This window comes from Rhinatrema bivittatum, chromosome 2, assembly GCF_901001135.1.
Source record: "Rhinatrema bivittatum chromosome 2, aRhiBiv1.1, whole genome shotgun sequence".
NCBI lineage: Eukaryota > Metazoa > Chordata > Amphibia > Gymnophiona > Rhinatrematidae > Rhinatrema > Rhinatrema bivittatum.
The window spans coordinates 742,353,315-742,375,265 of NC_042616.1; the positions used below are offsets into that span (position 1 = coordinate 742,353,315).

The 21,951-nt window shown below is 40.9% G+C and overlaps 1 protein-coding gene across 1 annotated transcript in view; it reads right to left on the reverse strand.

The window, feature by feature from the left end:
* Positions 1-21,951, reverse strand: part of CSMD3 (CUB and Sushi multiple domains 3) — a 3,551,396-nt gene that overhangs the window by 868,829 nt on the left and 2,660,616 nt on the right. The window contains 2 exon segments of the mRNA XM_029591914.1: positions 1,015-1,110; positions 3,670-3,783. Of these exon segments, the coding sequence (XP_029447774.1) occupies positions 1,015-1,110; positions 3,670-3,783 (210 nt within the window).

Genomic DNA, 21,951 nt, shown 5'->3' on the forward strand with positions numbered 1-21,951 from the left:
CAAAATGGTGCTGGCTGAATTGGAGGAAGGCACCAAAGCTATGTCACTTTGGTATTGTCCTCCAAATGAATGATGCCATTTTTAAAGTTCTAGCCGTCAGGTAGGAGTCAGAGGGATTTGATCCTGCCATTTGGCTTTGAGAAAAAACCTGAAAGGGAGCAAGTGGGGGCTGAGGTGGGAGTTCCTTAGCCACTACAAATTTGAATGGAAGGGGAAAGTGCCCTGGTAGGCCCCATCTTTGCTTGAGCTACAGGCTCTTAGCCAAATTACATTGGTGAGTGGCCTGCCTTTTAGGTTTTATGACATACCAGGAATGGGGTAAATGGAAGATGGGGTGAGAGCTTCCCAGTCCGGGAAAATTTGATTTGGGGGGAAATAATTTATTACTCTCACATCCAGTTGGCATGATAAAATATATTATACATATCAAATGGAATGTCCTTTTCCTTTTTTCCTTTTTAGGTTCAGTTTACGGCTATTGGTTTTATGTACCTCATAATCTGTTGTAATTATTTGATTTTGCAGACATTTATTTTTTTAACCAAACATATATGTGAATTCATTTTCACAAGAAGAAAATGGCCAATATTGCTTTTTAGCATGGTAGTGTTTATGTATATAGAAAACAAGAATATTATTTATATTTACTATTGCGTGAAAATGCAGACTAGCAGCAACATTAAAAAGAAAATTATTATATATATTTGGCACTGATAGAAACTGATTTTTGCCAGATTTTACTACATTATTGCCTTAAAAGTAGAGGTATTATTTTTCATTGATTTCTATGTACTTAATTTTGCAAAATAAATATGATACAAATTTACCAGAAAATTAGTTCATAAATAAAAGTACTTTTGTTTACCCATATATATGGGTACTTAAGGTTTGCTGATTCCAATTAAATTTTCTGATGCTATAAATACTTACTTTCAAACACATTTCTCTCTTTTAAGTATCTAAGCTCAAGGACTGTTAGCAAGAATGTCTTTATTTATACTTTTTTATATTTACCTTGGTAGACAAAGTGAAATCCCTTAGCTGTGACGGGACCAACAGAAGTAAAGCGAATTGAGATCTGGCTCCCTGAACTTAGTGGAAGAGATTCCCCTACTCAACAAACCAAAATACAAAGATATCATAAACAGCCTTCATCAACAAAATAAACACAGTTGTTGCACCAGTTCTACATGCAGTTAAAAACAAAATACATTTCTAACTTGAAATAGTTAATATTGCTGAATCCAATTAGCAAGTGCAATCTAGTTTATAAAAATTGTCACAGTCAGCTTAGCGCCTTCTGAATATTTGACTTTAATAATCTTAGCTGTACTTATTACTGTTTACAGAGTACATACAGTAATCTTTTTCATTTATCAGTTTAAACATTTCCTGAGTTGATAGTGTTTTGGTTCCACTGCAAATTGTTCCTGGTATACAAACAATTTAGGTCTAGAATGATGATCCACGAAGGAAAAAGGGGTGGGGTTGAAAGTGTGCAGCCAGTCACATCGTGGTAGTGCGTTTTCGCCCGCCATGGTTGCAGTCACATTGCACTCTATCATCCCCATAGCACCAATAAAAAAGGTAGTATTAAATCTGGTGCTATTGCCGGTGATAATGTTTCGAACATTAATGCCTGCAGTGGTACTGTCACCTCATTACCCTTAACCCTGCCCAAACTCCTCCCTAATTCCACCCCTTTCCCCCATTTTAATTTGACCATCACAATGCGGTAGTTATCGTGTGTGATAAGGCCACATCGTGATTTTATGAACGACCATGATAATTTATAACAAGGAAACACAAACTAGAGGTATCTTGTTTTTAAAACATCTGTAAAAAATAAACTCTTGGGAGTAGATATTCAAACTTATATAGATAAGTTAGCCAGATTAGACTTATCTGGCTAACTTATAAGGAATATTCAGTAGGGATATGCAGCAGGGATGGATTTGTCCCTTTCGGTATTCATATTCGTCGGGACCCAAATCCATTGCATCCATTCTCGGGGGACCCCGATCCGTTCATTAGTTACATATGTATTTGTTTCCCCCCCAAAACCCCATCCTAACCCTTTAAATTTAATTAACTACAACCCCCACCCTTCTGACCCCCCCAAGACTTGCCAAAAGTCCTTGGCGGTCCAGCAGGGGTCCTGGAGCGATCTCCTTCACTCGGGCTGTTGGCTGCCAGTATTCAAAATGGCACAGATAGCCTTTGCCCTTACTATGTCACAGGAGCTATCGATGCCATTGGTTGGCCCCTGTCACTTTTGGCAAGTCTTGGGGGGGGGGGTCAGGAGGGTGGGGATTTATTCATTAGTGATACATTGTATTTGTGGGGATTCACCATACATTCGTAACCCCCCACGAATACAACGAATATGGCATATAAGTAGCAGATTGCCAATACTTTGCAAACGAATTCACACCCCTAATATTCAGCAGCATAGCTATGCTGCTGAATATTCCCATAAAACGTATTAGATAGCTATATAAGTATTATCTAAAGTTGCCTGGATAATTATTACCCAGCTAACTTTATATCTCCAATTGAGCAGGTGTATCTTATCTGGTTAATTTAATCAAATATCAGCATTTATCCAGCTAAGTTAACCGGATAAGTTGCTTCTCCCCAATCTTCCCATTTCCTTCCCTTATCCAGCTAACTAGTAATTTTTATGGGGATATTCAGCAGGATAACCATACTGTTGAACATTCTTTGTAAGTAGCTGGATAAGTCTTAGCTGGCTGACTTATTTAGATACATTTGAATATCTACTTGCAAGAGTTTATTTTTATAGATTTTTTTAAAAGGATACTACATCTAGTGTTATCTGGTTAAGTACTTATCCGAATAAGTGGTGGTCGCTGAATGGAACTGAATTTTCAGTTGCCGCCACTTAGACTTTACTTATCAGGTTAAGTGGCACCTAATTTTGGCCTCTTGGAGGATAACTTTCAAAGATATCTGCACAGCCACACTTGTATATGGGTGCCCAGAGATCTACTATAATATTTTATAACCAGCATGTATGTGGTATGTGCATATTATAAAATACATGTATGTCTATCACTTAACATATGTGCATATATTTCAGTACATACAAATATCAGGAATGCATTGAAAACACATACTTTCTCTATGCAGGAAACATGTACCTTGTTCATATAAAAGCCTGATTTATATATGGAAATAGGTATATTTTAAAACATGTGCACATGCATATGCGCACACCAGTTTTCTGATACTTCTCCCAAGTCACCCAGTCTGTCTACAGTTCATTGAGAATCTCCACGTACTTCCCATTTCACCCCAACCAACAATAGCAGACCACAGACGAGTCTGATATCAATAGTGCTACATAATTAGCAGGTATAAAATTGTGCAAATACGTTATTTAATGTATTCCTGTAAATCTCTTATAAAATAGTAGCTTATGCACGAACCTCTTGGCCCCACCCAGGAATGCCCCTACACGCCCCTTCTCTCATAGGTAAATAGGTACATGAAACCAAAAATGTGTCTGTGCTTTTGATGTTTACAAAATAGTATGTATTCGAGTGCAAGCTACTTACATATGTATATGCTAATTTTATGTGCATAACTACTTTTAAAATCTCCTTAATGATATGAGCTATATATGGCAGTTTTATTAAAAAATACCTGAATGGGATCCTGACAAAGAAGATAAGAGCGATGATTGCTGAGTTGGTCCATCATATACCTCAACCACATCATGCAGTGATGTCTGGAAAAAAACAAACTGACCAAATACCACTGAGAGTGACACAGGGAGAGAGAGAGGGAGAGAGAGAGAGAATATGAGGCGTTATAATAGAAAAGTCTTTGAATAGCTGAAATCTTTACGTTTTCATGTAAAAGATTTATGCAGAGATGATTTTTGACTCATCACATTGTGTGAACTTTTGTACTAATCAGTCAATTCTTTTGACAAAGATATCATGGACTTGATTTAGGCCTTATATAAGGGTGTTATTACTAGCTCTCAAGGAGCAGAAACAGGTCTGGTTTTCCAGGTAACCAAAATACAGATTATATTATTGAAGTTTTCTAATAAAATATTTGCAAACATTCTTACTGAAAATTTCTGATGGATATTCTGACAACCAGAACTGATTGCAGTCCTTGAGGATAGGGAGTTGAAGAATCCTGCGCTATTGGAAAATGTAGATCACATACAAGTGGAAGAAAAGACTTGCTGTAGTCCTTAGAGGTCTGGGGTAGTGATACTCAGGCATAAGGGAAAAACCACAGGACTGCTTCTATGGCAAGTCCATAAGCAAAGCACATCAAGCAACATTGTCTGAATTTTCAAGAAAGCTTGTCACCCAGTAAAAAATTATGCTAGCTGAAATTTGTATTGGTTATCATAGAGCTTGGGATAACTGCACGTAAGGGAGGTTACTACCCTTGAGAGAAACATGGGGGTAGCGTGCATGGTGTGGCCGTTGCTACCTAGGGTAGCTTGCTGAGCAGACTGGATGGACCATTTGTTTTTTTTCTGCCATCATTACTATGTTAATATGCTGCTATGCTTTGAGATCTTTTGATGCTGTAGCTAATCTGTAGGTAGAACATGTTCAAATAAACAAGAAGCAAGGAAAGAATTGAAGAGCATTTGTCATGAGAATATTTTTCTAAAAAAAAAAAAAAAAGACATGAAAAGGTAGATTTTAAAACGTGTGCGCATGTCCATGTGTGCATGGTTCCCGGAGCGCACACATGGATGCAGCTATTTTATAATATACGTGCATTGGCAAGCACATGTTATAAAATAGGATTCCCATGTGCACATGCACACTGGATTTTAATATTCACATGAACATTTGCGGGCAAGTGGCCTCTTCCATGTGCATGGGGGGGTATTTCCAATTATGCGTGGCAATGCAATTTTCATTTTTCCCAGGTCCCCCCCTTACCATTCCAATAAAGGAACTGACTGGGAGGGAACGTCCCTAATCCTAATCCTATCCTTCTTCCCTCTTCAACTTTCCTCCCGCCACCTAAACCTACCCTTACTATTCCCAAATTTTGTATTTTCTTACTTCTCCTTTGGTGCAGAAGTCAGCTCTATGCGCAAGCCGGCTGCCAGCATGCACTTCCCTGGGACAGCAGCTAATGGCGCTATCCCGGGCCAACCCTCCCCGCTCCCCCCTTCCCCAACCAGACCACGGCCCCTGCCCTGCCCCTTTTATCTGGCCCAGCATTTCTGCGCATACTGGGGGTTACGCTCATGGCTGGCCACTTTGGAAAATGCACGTGGCACACGCAGGGCCCGGCCACATGCATAACCCCTGAAATTTTTGCACACAAGGCTTTCAAAATCCAGACTATAATTGTAAAATATATATAGAGAGAGAAAGATTTATTTATTTAAATTTAATTTTATATTCAACTTTCAGGCACTTCAAAAACCCAGTTTTAAGCACATAAATCCTTTTGAAAATTACTCCCATAATAAATTGGTATTATGTCCAGTTCTGCCACCACCCATGGGCAGGTCCATTCCTAGAGAAGAGGGGAAGGGAAAAATCAAATCTTGGTGGGGGTACTGTGTTGCCATGGTAGTTATGCCACTGAAATATAACATCACTTTCTGTTCCTTACCAGTGCTAGTGGGGCAGGAGCTGCAGTGGCTGGTGCATGGAGATATCTGCACTAGGTCAGAAGTTATAGCACCCAGTTAGAGCATTTATGCCACCCATCATAACTACTACCACTCACAGACTTTTCAATATTTCATGGTTGGGGTATCACTGGTGCTGAATCAACCCAGGCCCTCATATACCCACTGCCCCAGGGTCGTTACTGCCTCTAGGAAACAATCCTTGTCTGAAATTAAAGTGACACAGAATGTGCAAAAGCTTTCACAAATAAGACATTCTTGTTCTGAATATACAGGAATTTCAATTTTATTAACACATTTATAAGAAGGAAGTACAATGATACTGGGTGAGTTGATGAATTTATGTTGTATTTCTTTAGTATTATTTGTTTATTACTTTTGTATTATTTGTTTATTTTGGGTATAAATCCATACATTTAATGAAAAAGGTCATTTTTTCAAATATGGTCTGAGTACAGGAGGTCACTCCTGGACCCCCGCTGGACCACCAGGGGCTTTTGGCAAGTCTTGGGGGACCCTCCTGACCCTCACAAGACTTGCCAAAAGTCCAGCGGGGGTCCGGGAGCGACCTCCTGCACTCAGACCGTTGGCTGCCAGTATTCAAAATGGTGCTGATAGCCTTTGCCCTTACTATGTCACAGGGGCTACCAGTGCCATTGGTCAGCCCCTGTCACATGGTAGGAGCACAAGATGGTGCCAGCCATCCAGTGCTCCTACCATGTGACAGGATCCGGCCAATGGCAAGGATACCCTGTCACATGGTAAGGGCAAAGGGCCATCGGCACCATTTTGATTAGAGGCAGCCAACAGCCCGGGAGCGGGAGGACGGCCCAGAGCAGGAGATCGCTCCCAGGACAACCACTGGACCACCAGGTACCTGTAAAAAGTTTTTGGGGGGATCGGGAGGGTGGGGGAAGCTAAGGGGTTAGTTTTAAAGGGTCGGGGTGGGTTTTTTGTTTATCGACTGAGGCACAGCCGATAAACAAAACCGCGATCGGGCTCGATGGAAAAAACCCCACATGTGAATCGGAACCGGAATCCGAAATGATTCCGGTTCCGATTCACATCTCTAGTAAAGGCCATGGAACATAATCCATCCTCTTAACCTTAACCAGCTGTATCCACCACAAAGTGACAACTCCTTCCTCATCCTACAAGATCTTTCTGCCGCATTTGACACTGTTGAATGATTACTTCTGCTACAATGTTTAAAAGACACTGTTATTGAGAGTTCTCTTAAATGTTTCAAATCTTTTCTAACCAATTGATAACAGTCCACCCTATTGGCTAAAAATATCCACTGCTAGGAATCCACCTGTAGAATGCCCCAGTGTGGAGAGCTTTCCACAAATCTCTTCAAAATCTACATGCACCCAATCTGTGACCTCATCCAGTCTTTCTACATCAAACTTCATCTATTTGCCAATGACATTCTGTTTTACAACAAAACAGGACCTGGCCAAATTGTCGCTATCACTAATCTCAATGATTATCTCTCAGCAGTGGCCTTATGGCTTTAACACAAAGTCAAGCTATAAATCTGAACTCCTCTGGTTGTCAAGGGTATTCTCTATTTACTTTACCTTCCTTGTAAGGAACCCTTTTAAAACCTAAAAACTCTGTACATAGTATGGGGATATACTGTAACTAGACCAACATCTCACAATGGAAGCCCACATCTCAACATTGATAAACATTTCTTTATGTACCTTTGCCAGATTTGTCAACTGTGTAACTTCTTCGAGAAACATAACCTACCTACTACCAAACTTTCTCTGATCACCAACCAAATTGACTTCTGCAACTCTCGGTTTCATAATTTTGCATAATACAATCTGTTTGTGTTTGGTGGATTCCTAGGGGCAACAGTGATAGTGTCTCCCACGGGGAGGAGCCCCATAGGGAACTGTAGCACCAGGCTAGTCTCAGATGCATAAACACAGAGGGCCGGATCGTAAAAGATACGCGCGAGCGTGGATTTGTTCGCGCAACCCGGCACAAACAAAGATTTCCTGTTCCCAGGCATCAGCTGTTCTAAAAAAAAAAATGGCGCCGATGCCCCTTTGCCCTTACCTTGTGACAGGGTATCCGTGCCATTGGCCGGCCCCTGTCACATGGTAGGAGCACTGGATGGCCGGCACCATCTTTAAAGATGGCGCCGGCCATCTTTACTAATCAGCCTCTATTATACTATACTCTATAATAGGGGCTGATGAGTAACGATGGTCGGCGCCATCTTTAAAGATGCCAGGGGATAACCTCTCTCAAAGAAACTTAATGCCAATGCATAAGCTTGAGACTTGAAGTTTTGAAGTGAAGAACACATTTTCATAATTCTGAAAAACTGGCTGACTGAGAGGCCAACCTTGAAAGCACTCAGATGAAATATATGGTACATAAGTAAATTGTTAGGATCTATCACTTTTTTAATTACATTCTTTAAGCCAATTAAATAAAGATTTCAAAGCTATATGAGAAAAATTCCACAAGAAGAAGAGATCTCTTCATATCTTACCCAAAATAATATATAAGAAAAAAAAATGAAGAAAAGATAAATAAATACCTTCTCTAATATTTCCATAACAAGTTTGACCACAGATGAAGCTACTGATGAATCCATGGCTATGCCATGTGTTTGAACATAAAATTTCATAAAAAACAAAAATGTTGTTCCTTCATACCTTATCCATAATGAATAAAAGAAAATGTGTTTGAACTCGATGATGGAGTGACAACAAAAAGATTAAAGAAGACTGAAAATTGGAGGGCCTGTAAGGAATATCCAAATTTATGCTAACAGGACAAGCAGCTGACATCAGTAAAAATGGACATTGGCTTGTTTGGCTATATGCAACCAAAGGCAGATATGAGAGTGATTTTGCAGTTGATTAGTACATGCCCAGCTTGACAGATATACGGGCCCTTCCATCTTAACTGGGGCACAGGGATGCCAAAAGAAACACAATTAGTACTCTGTGAATCTTGGCTGCCCATACACTAGGGATCTCATTTTATGGCTCTGGAGCCAATCCAAATGCAGAACTTATCAGTGAACTGTCAGATGTGAAAAAAGGGCAGCCATCAGGATGACTGCTTGCTGAACCTTGAGAAAGAAACAAAGGACTTGGAAAAGTGCATGAAAATCAGCCTATCAAAGTATTAATTGTATATTCACCTGACTATGCATTAAGTTACTAAATTATGTATAGGTAAGCCCTTAAAAGCAGCAGGATGTAAACACTCAGGTTTGTTGTTGTTGTTCAATTGTTACCCATCCAAAGAGGAAGACGACATATCTGAGTACTGCTGCTTTTTCCCTGCCTTGCCTGCCTGCATCCTGGGCAGAAGGAACTTGCAGAGACAAAGGGCACAGCAAAGCAGGTCCCACCACTACATGTATCCAGACTGAATAGCTGAACAGCCCCTATTGCTTCAGTGGTAGAGGCTATGTTCTCTACCTTTGCACCAAAGACCTGAGAAGGGAGATACTGCCAGACCGAGAATCCAGTGTGTCGCTGCAAGACCTATATTGGTGAGAAACTGTAGGATCCAATCCCATTTAGTGGGTTAACAAGTTCAGGTTCTTTAGCACTATATATATGCAAGTCTAGGCACGAGGGATATGATGCTCACATTAATTCTGCAATCTGGCAAGCACTGGACGTAAAGCTTGCTTTCATAACTAGTATTTCTTATTTTTTGTTTCCCTAATGATAAGGGCTGTCCCTGTATTAGTGTCATTATGCTAGCCCCTGAATAAATAAGATTTTCTCAAACAAATAGGGGCAGATTTTCAAAGGGGTACACGCATAAGATACGAGTGTACCTCCCGAAAACCTACCCCAAACTCCCTCTGCGTGGACCAAGCCTATGTTGAATAGGCTTGGCGGCGAGCACAAGCCCCGGAACGTGCGAAAATCCCAAAGCTTTCATGAGGGGGCATGTTGGGGGCATGTCATGGCAGCGCATCATCCGGGTGCGGGGCTGCAGGCATGGTTCCGGCCCGTGGGCATTTCAGTGGCATGGCCGAGGCCTCCGAAACTGCTCCCGGGCCGGGGAATTGTGCGCTGGCTGGCAGATCGGCGGGCGCGAGTTACACCTGCCTCAGGTAGGTGTAACTTTACAAACAAAGGTAGGGGGGTTTAGATAGGGCTGGAGGGGTGGGTTAGGTAGGGGAAGGGAGGGGAAGGGAGGGGAAGGTGCGGAGGGGTGGAAGGAAAGTACCCTCTGAGGCCGCTCTGATTTCGGAGCGGCCTTGGAGGGAACGGAGGCAGGCTGCGTGGCTCGGCACGCGCAAGCTGCCGATTTTGTACAGCCTTGCATGCACCAACCCCGGATTTTAAAAGATATGCATGGCTACGTGCGTATCTATTAAAATCCGGTGTACTCTTGTTTGCGCCGGTCGCGAGAATAAAAAAACACGCGGGCGTACTTTTTAAAACTTTGCCCCATAGTTTGATAAATTCTTTATGCAGACAGACAGGAGGGGTCACTGGTAAAAAAAGAAAGTAAAAAGGGGGGTGGAAATTCTAACTCTTCTCCCTAAAGGCCAGTGCTTCTACTGAGTCTTCCAACAGAACTATTTCAAACATAGACTAAACAGAAGGCATACAGATAGTATCAACATTTGGAAGTGCTCTAAAAGGGCCAAAGAAGTAACCAGAGCATTATCCCATGACACACAATGGAAACAGCTGAATTAGTGGTGTTTTGTGAATCTGCCCTGAAACAAGCAGTGACTGATAGAGGCACTGTAAAACAAGCTTGGTTAAAATGTTAGATTAGCTAAAGGGCCTTTCATTGCATTCCCATAATGAGAAAGGAAAAAAAGGAAACAAATTGGGTTAGGGAATTACTCATTATTTTCTTTCTTTCTTTCTTTATTTAAACATTTTTATATACCGGCATTAGTTGTGAATATCATGCCGGTTTACAGTAAAACTGGTTAAGCTGGTTAACATTTTAACAGGGGAGTCAAAACTGGGAGAGGGGGTAAGAGGTAGCTAAGAAAGGACAGAATAACAAAACGTGTTTCCTCGAATTGAGGGGAGAGAGTATCACAGAACATAGATCCTCAATGTGAGGAAAAGATGATTAGACGCGAAGTGGTCTACTTTGGAAATGGAGTGAGGGCCTTTATTCTGGGTAAGCTTGCTTTACTAAAAAAGAGCATAGGAAATAAAGGTGACAGTTATTTCTTGGAGCCTACTCTGCAGAATTAATCATAGATCTGGAGAAGATACTACAGTGGATGATTGGCCAGTAACAAATGCAGCAGCTCCTGCATTAGCTCGCTCAACAACAGTAACAGGCTCAACAACTGATGAAAAGCCAAGATGAATTAATCCAAAATTTCTGCATTCACCAAGATCCCTGCTAAAAAAAGATGGGGCCACTGGATGATGTGGACACTTATCTCATGACAAGTTGGTGGCTAGCTGCTGCTGTCACATGGATTTTGGATCAGTGGGACAACTGTCTTGTACTCTTTTTAACTGGGGTTTCTTAGGCTGCTTATCAAACAGTGACCAATACTGAGCTCAAGCATCATACTGTAGTGAACTAGGCCATTCTGAAGTAGCTATGGCTGACTTAATTGGCCTTTCAGACAGAACAGCATGCTTAAAACCTGGGGTGCAGCCAATGTACTTTCTCAGTATCTGAAATATGTTCTACTTCCACAAACACAAGAATGAGTCCAGAGGCAAGCTCTAACCTGTTTAGAAGATGCTGTTTGTTCAATTCAGAAAATCATGGAGGCTAAGTATACTAGGAAAACTATAACATCAGCTCCCTGGAATGCCTAAAATGCATAGGGGTAGATTTTAAAAAGCATTTACTCGAGCAAAACTGGTTTTTGCTCGAGTAAATACACTTTACTCAAGTAAGTGGGCTTTTCAAAATTGCTACAATATATGCCATTGAATTGTCCATAGGATTTACTCAAGTAAGTGCACTTTACTCGAGTAAATAGCTTTTGAAAATTGCTACGATAGTATGTCACATTTACATGCGTAACTCCTTTGAAAATGACCCCCTCACTGTAAACCCATGGGTCCCAAGATACAAGGAGAAGTTCTTGCCAAGCAGCCAACTAGATCCAGCCAAGGAAAGACATCATTTGACATGCCATTCTGGAGAAAGCCAAGCCAGGGAACAAGAAAATTACAGACCACTGGCTTGTAAAGATGGTCCTTATTTTACAAGCAGATAGGTTGATCACTGGCAGAAGGACTGCCTGTTGACTGAATGTTTCTATAGTGCAGATCTATCTGAAATGAACTATGTCAAGAGCAATGGCTGGCCCCTTGTCCACCTTTATGATGACGATAAAAAGACTATATAACTTTTAGTCTCTGATAGTTATATTCTGGGGCAACCAGCCCTTCTGGACTCTGGGATGTGGGAAGACACAAACGCTGTGAGGCTCCACTGTATCCACAGCAATACAGTCTGAATCTATCTCAGGGCCTGTGTCCACATTGATGCAGAGGTTTGATAAAAGTGACTACAATTAGGAGTATCACACAGCCTCTCATACTACCTGTTTCTGTGGAGTGATTGGCCCAGTCTCTCTGAATTGTCATGAGATTACACTACATGTGTGACCATGAGAGTCCAGGAACCTACAAAAGAACATCGGAATGCTGATTGCCATCACAGGAAAGCGGAAAGGAGGCTCACAAGGAGGGCCTAATTTTAAAAAGTATGTACAAGCTTAAAATTGAGTTTTACACATGCAAATGCACTTTACCCATGTAAGTAGGCATTTGAAAATTGCTATTCTATGCCATTGAATTGAAAGTGCACTTTGACTTTACACATGTAAATGACTTTTTAAAGTAGCTATGATAGTATATTACATTTACATATGTAACTCCTTTTAAAATTACCATGTGAATATGTAAATATACTCTGGATAAGGGGAGAGGTATAAAAAGATATGGGAGACTAAGCCTTATGATGCATTCTCAGCAAATCAAAAGAGACTGAACAAATTATGTAAAATTAGAAGAACAAAGTGAAGAAGAAAAAAATAAGGAAGTTGCTGATAGGAGCTCAGGAAGAAGGAGGTACCAGACTTCACCCATCAGTCCTAAACAAGGCTAAGAAAAAAACAAGGGATCTCAGTAGGAGTTCCAGCTGTTAGGACACAGAAGGTAGCATAAATATGCTGCTAAAAAAGTCCACCTCCAGTGCCCTGGAGCCAGATGATCTAGACGTAGAGCATGATCAAAAGTATCTTAAAGAAGCCTACATAGTGAAATTCTGGCTCCTTCTACTGGATCGCTTGCTATGAAACTGCTCAAAAAGAGAAACTAAAGGCAGAGAAAAGACAGGGAGAGACAACAAGAGACAATTGAAATCAGCATCTGGAAGTGGTCCAAAATGGCTAAAGGAGTAACCAGAGGAGTAACCCCATGACACCGATATATATAAATCCTTACATAGGATGAAACTGGCTGATTCACTACATGAGAGATTTGGATTTTTTTAGGTAACCAAGGCAGCCTTTCAAATTTATATCAGTTTAGTATATTATCTCCTACATCAGTTTAGAATTGAACTTGAGTCAAGAATCAAATTGTCAAAATGTTTGAAAATTACTCCAAAACTCACCTTAAGCTAGTAGTATTTAAAATGTAATTCACAGCATATTATGTCTTATTCTTTGTGCTTACCGTCCCACCCAAACTACTGTGGATGGCAAAAGAAATGTACTGCCATGTGCTCCTGAATCAAGTCTGCTAGGAGCAAACAAAAGCACCACAGGAAAGGAAAAGAAGAAATTGCTACCCAAAAGGAAATCAATATACAACTAAATGTGTACAACATGTCAAGGGGAGTAGTGGATTGCTTCTAATGTAAGATCAATTCATGGCTACTAAAGCTTACTAACACTGCAAAGGAAGTTGGACACAAAATAGTTGAGATAAAAATGAGAAGTGAATTTATAGTGAAGGAAAGTTCCAATGCCTTCTGACTACTTGAAAAAGATTAAGCATTAGAAACAGTAAGATCTGACAAAAGATAGAATATAGGAAATAATTTATACAAGAAGCAGAAATATCACTTGACACAATTTCACTGTTTTGCCTGAGTACTGTTTTTTTTATCACTCATGAAATGCCTTTCTATGGGAAAACTAGCTGAAAGGGTCCATCAACAATGATAGGCTGAAAAGGTTTTCTCTCCCATGCACTCACAGCATTAATGTCATCATAGTCTGCCAGCTTCTTCCATTTTGAGCAGCACTCAGTTTGGAAACATAGTCCAGTCAATTATGCATGTTTTCGGGGACAAAGAGATCATACGTGCATGAATGTTGGCCTTTAGCCCTCAGTAACAGCTATCAATGAGTGCTCACATCCATCACTGAACACTGGCAGGAGCTAGTGCACATGTCCTGACCCACAATACAGGCACAGCCAATTGATGTAAAGTCTGTCGGTAAAAAGTATCTGCAGACTTTATATTTCTGTGCCCAGTTTGAAAGATGCTCTCTAAATCTTCAAACCTAAAAGGTGAATTTTAAAAGTCCAGTGCACACCAAAACCGGGAGGTACATGTACAAGTTGGGCAGACACATGCCGAGCAAATATTAAAAGTTACCCGTGTAAGCATTTATCTCCCGCTAAGCGCACAAATGAAAAGTTCTGGAAAAGGGCCAAGACGTGGGAATAGTCTGGGTGGAGCACAAGTGTTCCTGAACTTCACCATGAAATTTTCGTGTAAATACTTATGCGCAGGGAGTACACAGGGGTCCCTGCCGTGTAATATTACTTCTACTATAGATGGCATTTAAGTTGTAAAACAAAAGAAACTAAGCACATCAGCAGGGTTTTAAGAGTTTGGGCTAACAGAGGAGAAGGAAGAAGTTTGGGCTTACAGAGGAGAAGGAAGGTGCTTGGAAGTCCTATTCCTTACTGGGAATGAATTGGTAAAACTGGGAATGAATTGGTAAAACTGGGAATGAATTGGTAAAACTGGTAATGGCTTCAGCATATGTGTCTATTCAAAATTCCTCCAATATGCAGCATTTTCGTGCATAGGTACACTACACATCCACTTAAAATTGTGTGCACATGTGCACTCATTCAGGCTATTTCATAACATGCACACAAACTTGCATATATAATAAAATGGCCACTTTCCTTGGCGTGGGCCGACGAACACGCACACATGTGTGCCCACACGCCTGTTTAAAAGTTGCCATCTAAATTTTTCCCTTAAAGTATTCACTTCAATATTCCTGTTGTTGGGGTATAGCGAAGATATATGGTGTATGTGGAAGCTATTATCAGCTGCTCCTCACAGCCCCAATCAACTAGTAATCCTCTTATTCTCATGTAGCTTTGGTATAGGCCCTTTAAAGATCCTGAAAAGTTGGATGTAAGAAAATAAATCTCTTCCATGTCCATCAGGTAATCTATAAGAGTCAGTATATGCTGAGATTGTACATCCCTGGAACTGAAGGCAATTTGGGTCTTATAGAAATAGATTACATATATAGAGCTATAGTCATAAGCCTTCAAGCATACTTAATGGCATGAACACATGCACATTTTCAAAATGTGCTCTTATGTTCTTACAAAACTGAATGGCTACCATCAGTCACCATTCTTAAGCTTGAACAATTGTTCTAGGAAATAGAAGGAATGAGTGAGAATCCACCAGCACATGTGGGGAAATAAAATGTGTAAAACAAGAGAAAAGGTTTTTTAAACAATCAGACTAGGAAACAAAGAAAAGAAATTGACAGAAAAACAAATACAGTGGAAAGTACACAGAATGATTTCAGAAACCCCATGTAGATCAAAATTTGACCCAGCAATGGCTAAGGAGAGATCTAAATATTTATTTTATTTATTTATTTATTTAAAAAGTCTTCTATACCGATGTTAGTCGAAACATCACCTCGGTTTACATGGAACAAAAGCAACGGAAATTACAAGTAACAGGGGAAGGGTAAGGGGTACAAAAAACCATAAGGAGAGCAGATAAGCATAGGAACAAACAACAAGTGAGCTATAATGTCATAAGAACAAGGTCATAGTCAAATTCAGGTCATGATCCATCACAATTCAATATTCATCAAGGGTGTTGGGGAAAGGCTTGTTTGAATAGCCAGGTTTTGAGCTGGGCTCTGAATTTGGTGATGGGGTGAGTTCCAGTGAGTTCCAGTGAGTTCCAGTGCATAGGTCCAGCAATGGAGAGCGCCCGATCCCTTGTAGCTGTGCGGTGTGCTTTCTTTAGGGATGGCACATGGAGGGACCCTTTGTTAGTGGTCCTTCTCGGACGATTCGAGCAGGCAAATTGGAGGGGATCTGCCAGCCAGTTGGAGTGATGGGAATATAAGGCTTTATGTATAATGGTCAGGGATTTAAAGAGGATGCGGGAGGGAATAGGGAGCCAGTGTAGGTCCTTCAGTATAGGGGAAATATGGTCATATTTGTGAGCGTTGGAGAGGGTTCTGGCTACAGTGTTCTGTAGCATTTGGAGGGGCTTTAAGGAGGAGTAGGGTAGGCCAAGAAAGAGGGAGTTACAGTAATCCATCTTGGATGCCAGTGTAGCCTGGACGACAGTGCGGAAGTCACTAGCGTGAAGGAGAGGTTTCAGGTTTTTTAAGACTTTAAGTTTGAAGAAACCCTCTTTGAGTATGGCACTGATATGTTTTTTGAAGTTCAGTTGTTGGTCGATTAGGACCCCCAGGTTCCTTGCGCAGGGCTGTGCATGAGGAATCATGATAGCAGAGTCAATTGAGAGTGCGGGATTGGTAGGGGGGTGATGGGATATGAGGAGGAGTTTTGGCAGTGTTTAGAGCAAGGTGGAGGTTGGTAAGTAAGGAGTTGATGGCATCAAATATGGGAGATTAATTATTACAGCACAGTATAGTAGGGATGTGCAGAGGGACGCCATACATTGCATTTGTGATTCGGATTCGTCGGGGAGCAGATACATTGCATTTGGCCGTATGGTGCCCCGATGCGTTAATACGGTGATTTCTATTCGTGTCCCAGCAAAATTCAAATTAACTACAACCCCCCACCCTCCTGACCCCCCCCCAAGACTTACCAAAACTCCCTGGTGGTCCAGCGGGGGTCTGGGAGCCATTCCCTGCACTCACACCCTCGGTGCCGGTTTCATCATGGCGCCAATAGCCTTTGTCACAGGGGCTACCAGTGCCATTGGTCAGCCCCTGTCACATGGCCATCGGTGCCATCTTGTGCTCCTAACATGTGACAGGGGCTGACCATTGGCACCGGTCGGCCTCTGTGACATAGTGAGGGCAAAGGCGATCTGCTGCCAGTATTCAAAATGGTGCCGATCGCCTTTGCCCTCACTATGTCACAGGGGCCAACCATCAGTACCTGTGACATAGTGAGGGCAAAGGCGATCGGCGCCATTTTGAGTACTGGCAACGGACGGCCGGCGTGCAGGAGGTCTCTCCCGGACCCCCGCTGGACTTTTTGCAAGTCTTGTGGGGGTCTGGAGGCCCCCCCAAGCTGGCCAAAAGTCCCTGGGGGTCCAACGGGGGTCCCGGAGCGACCTCCTGCACGCCGGCCGTCCGATGCCAGTACTCAAAATGGCGCCAATAGCCTTTGCCCATACAATGTCACAGGGGCTACCGGTGCCATTGGTCAGCCCCTGTCACATGGTAGGAGCACAAGATGGCACCGATGGCCATGTGACAGGGGCTGACCAATGGCACCGGTAGCCCATGTGACAAAGGCTATTGGCGCCATGATGAAACTGGCACCGAGGGTGTGAGTGCAGGGGATGGTTCCCGGACCCCCCGCTGGACCACCAGGGAGTTTTGATGTCTTTGGGGGGGGGGGTTCAGGAGGGTGGGGGTTTGTTTACATTTTTATTTAGGTGGCCGTATAATTCGGCGAAGATTCTTGTATTCGTGGGGAATCACAATACGTTTCGCTTCCCCTCGATTATTACGAATAGTGCAATATACGTTGTGGATCGCCAATACGGCGAAAATGAATGCACACCCCTACAGTATAGTGGACTACATACATGATGGCTGACAGCCAGGATAGAAAAAAACTATAAAATCGACAAATGCAGAACTATAAATGGTTATACATCTTGTCGCTGAGTGTGACATGCTGCTGTCAGAAGGCCTATATATAAAAAATCACAACAAAGTGGCTTTGCTTACCTACTGGATATTGTGCAAATACTATAACAATGATGTGCCAAAAAAAATACTAGGATCACAATCCTAACAGAATTGAAGAGACTCAAGAAATCATGATTACCAAAGATATTCCCAATCCAAATGATTAAAAAGCTTGAAGGTAGAAATTGGACATTGTGATAAAGGAGAAAAACATATGTATGACATGGCTGATATAATTGTTAGTGCCAAGTGATTATTCTGTGGAATATATGGTGAAAATAAAAGATCCTTAAGTAACAACAGATGCAATCAGAGGCAAAAAAAATATGGCAGAAAGATCCAAAATGAGTCAAAAAATATATTGGTGACATTAGTTTGATTAAGAAGAATTTCCAAACACACATTGATATTTTGGCATGGCTAGATAGACAATATGGTCTTTTTCTGCCATCATGTTTCTATATTTCTATATTGCCTATACATATGACATCTTATGAGCTCTATAAGGAGACTCGCTTTGGCATATGGAAGGTGTTAAGAAGAGCTATAGCACAAAAGTTGAAAGACTGATATCATTTTCAGCATAAATGTGCTTACGAATGAGGTTCATTCCTGTTCAGGTATGTGCAAAACATACCCCTTTGGAGACACTTCCCCCAAGAAACTGATCATTTTCAGTTTGACAGAAAGTAACAAACACACTTACTAGATAATTAAATATATAGAGGTTTCCACAAATAATCCAATCAATACAGAGATACAATACATGTTGGGTCAATACCGGAAGCTTCATGATAACTTATATCAAACACATTAATTTATGCCAAACCATCTTTTAAATGTGCATAATTTAAGATAAAAAAAACTTTGTAATCCTCATGCAAAATATCACTTTATATATTTATTTGTTTATTTATTTATTTATTTATTTAAATTCTTTTACTATACCGATGCTCAAGACCAAGTCTTATCGTACCGGTTTACAATGAAACTGGGGGAAACCAATTAACAACTATATAGAAGGTAAAGTTACATTAAACAGGTAGCAAAAACATGGGAGTTGGAAGACAATTAAGATTTAAACAATTACAACTGGAAAGTGTTAAAATAGTCAATGAAAAACAATAGAGTAGCAAGTTAACCATAATCCTGTGATATCAGCTAATGCATCCTACCAGACATTAGCAGGAAAAAAGAAAAAACTATTAATGAAATATTATTAAATCCGTGCTCTACTATTAATGCAAAAGTAATTTGGTATTCAGGCTTTGAGGACTGGAGATGTTTTTTCTTTCCAAACGATTAGTAAGATTTGGAATGTATGGTATTTTTATTTACCAGTCAGCAGTCAGAGGCTGCTTAGTTTAAAACTTCTAAGGGGTGAGGAAAAACCAACTACTGTTGCATCAAAGCCCATGGGGCAATTCAAACAAAAACAGAATCCAAACACAATCTCTCTAGAAGTCTTTTGAAGAGCTGCTGCAGGCTCTGACTGGAAAATAGATGAGAGAGTAATTCAGGCTTCCACAAGCTTGATCCTGCGGACCCATGACCAGCTTTGGTTTTCTAGTTCTCCACAGTGAAAAAGAATGAGTTGCGTTTGCATGCACCGAAGCCCAACCCTCCTGGTCAGTCTGCTTTGCCTAACTGCAGTGCTGGATCTTTTATGTGAGCTACTGCTGCAGGTGTTAGAAGCCATGTGGTTTTTCTCCCTTCTGTTCTACCTTTCCAGGACAGAATTATTGTAGACCTTGCTGGAATTCAGATGTGTACTCGCTGCCCTGCAGCTGTCATTCTCTTTTCTGGTGGTATTGCATGGGAAAGGAGAAACCATATGACTACGAATGTGTGTCTCCCAATATGTCTTCGAGCAGCTGTGGCTACCAGACTACTACAGTTTTTGCTGTTGCTTTGCAACTACCGTGATAAGATTCTACCTATGCCTGCTGAAATTAGATGACAGAAGGGAGCCGGAGGTGTGATGGGGAAAAGACAGTCAAGCAGGTGAAGAGCAGCATGTACAAGGTGGAAAGGTGAATAGTAAATGTTTAATCAAATAGTAAATATCAAATATTTAAATCAAATAGTAAAAGTTTAATCAAGTATACACTCATTTGAAGACAATCTGGTTAAGGTACAAAGTATAACATAACAACAAAGAAGTGAATAAACAAAAGAAACAATAAAATACATCATAAAACACTACAAACTATGGGAACAAAAGAAGCAGCAACCATTGACAAAATCTGCAAAAAGACCTCAGAGAAAAAGAGACATAAATATTCAAAAAGCAAGTTATGTGAATAAACTTCAGTGGGACAAGTCTCCTAATGTACTCAGCATTCCATAGTGTGGGGCTGGCAATGGATATGGCTCTTTCGCGGGTTGTGTTTAGTTTTGTGGTTCTGGCATGAGGGATTTTGAGGAGGCCTTTGTTCGTTGAGCATAAGTTCCATTTTGGAGCGTGGATTACGATGAATTTGCTTAGCCAGTTGTTTTGAAGTCCTTGGATTATTTTATGAAGTACTTACAATACTGCATAAAATAATCCAAGGACTTCAAAACAACTAGCTAAGCAAATTCATCATAATCCACGCTCCAAAACGGAACCTACGCTCAACGAACAAAGGCCTCCTCAAAATCCCTCACGCCAGAACAACAAAACTAAACACAACCCGCGAAAGAGCCATATCCATTGCCAGCCCCACACTATGGAATGCAATACCAATGGATATAAGAAATGAACCAAACATCAAAGCTTAAAAAAAAAAGACTTGAAAACCTGGCTTTTCACCAGAGCCTACTCAAACTCACTCAATCAACAAAACCAACAATCAACCACACAACCCAACACCAAGAAAAACGCTCCATACCCCAATCAATTAACTCCCACCATCTGAACACCTAAAACAATGTGCAACTGAACTTACTTCAGTTGCAGACTGCTTACTTCAGTTGCAGACTGCTAAAATATAACAATTATTTTATATGTATTCAAGCAAGAACCAAACCCCAAAACTTTCCTTCTTGTTGACATTTTGATGCTTTGACCTCTGTAACCAATGTTACTTCACGAGCACTGTAAACCATTCTGATGGTGAAACCGAATGATGGTATACAAAACACGTCAAAGACATAAATAATAAATAAATAAAGTTACCTGGACAAAGTTGTCAGAGAGTAACTTTGCCACCCTCCAGCTTACTTTTGAGATGAAACATTATGGGACTCTGGGGAAGGGGAATTCAGAAATTGTTCTAACTTTGAGTGAGTTACAGAGGGGTGTTGTTGATGCTCATGATTGTGCTTGTGGTAGGATGGAGGAGGAAAGGAAGCATCTGGACCTCTGTTTTTAAAGGTGTAAAGAGGAGATGCCAGGAGCTGGTAATGTCTCCCCACTCCCCAGCATAGGACTATAACTTTGTGGGGAGGAGATAATTGATTCTCCTCTTCCTGCAAGAGTAATGAAAAAATTTAGAGGGTTCTGGCAGAGGTGGGCAGGTGAGGAGAAAGGTGGTAGGACAAATATGTAACTAGGCAAGAGAGGATGGTAATGTTATTACCCCAACATTTTTTTTCCTTTACTTAGGGGATAGGGGGAGGATTAAGTCATTTCTCACAAGAGTGATTTTTTTTTAATGTTACTCAGCGACATTCAGGATATAGCGGGGTAGGTTTAAAGATATCTAGGTAAATGTATCTGAATAACTTTAGACCTGCTCTCCAGCACAACCACACTTATATGGTGTTAGAGTCATTTTTTGTTACTTTTGCTGAGGATATATATAGAGGATGGGTCGTATGGATTCAGAGCCTTCACCCAGATGCAGACTAGTTTGAAGGCCACAGGCCAACCTCTGAGTAAACTCCTAATTAATGTCTTGCACTGTGAAATGTTTATGAACAGGCAAAAGTCTGTTTACTTAGTTATTCCACTAGGTCTATGATGAGAAAGCCTGAGAGAGAGAATGAAGGCCACAAATCTGTGCCTGAAATTTGATAAGATATCAGAGAGGGGAAACACCACTGTTTTCCATAAGCATTTTAATGTATAAGGAGAGAGAGAAAGAGGGAGAGAGAAAACATGCTGGACATGATGGTAAAGGCTGATCCTTTGGAATCATGTAAGCTTTGTTTATCTATGTAGCAACTGTTATAATCT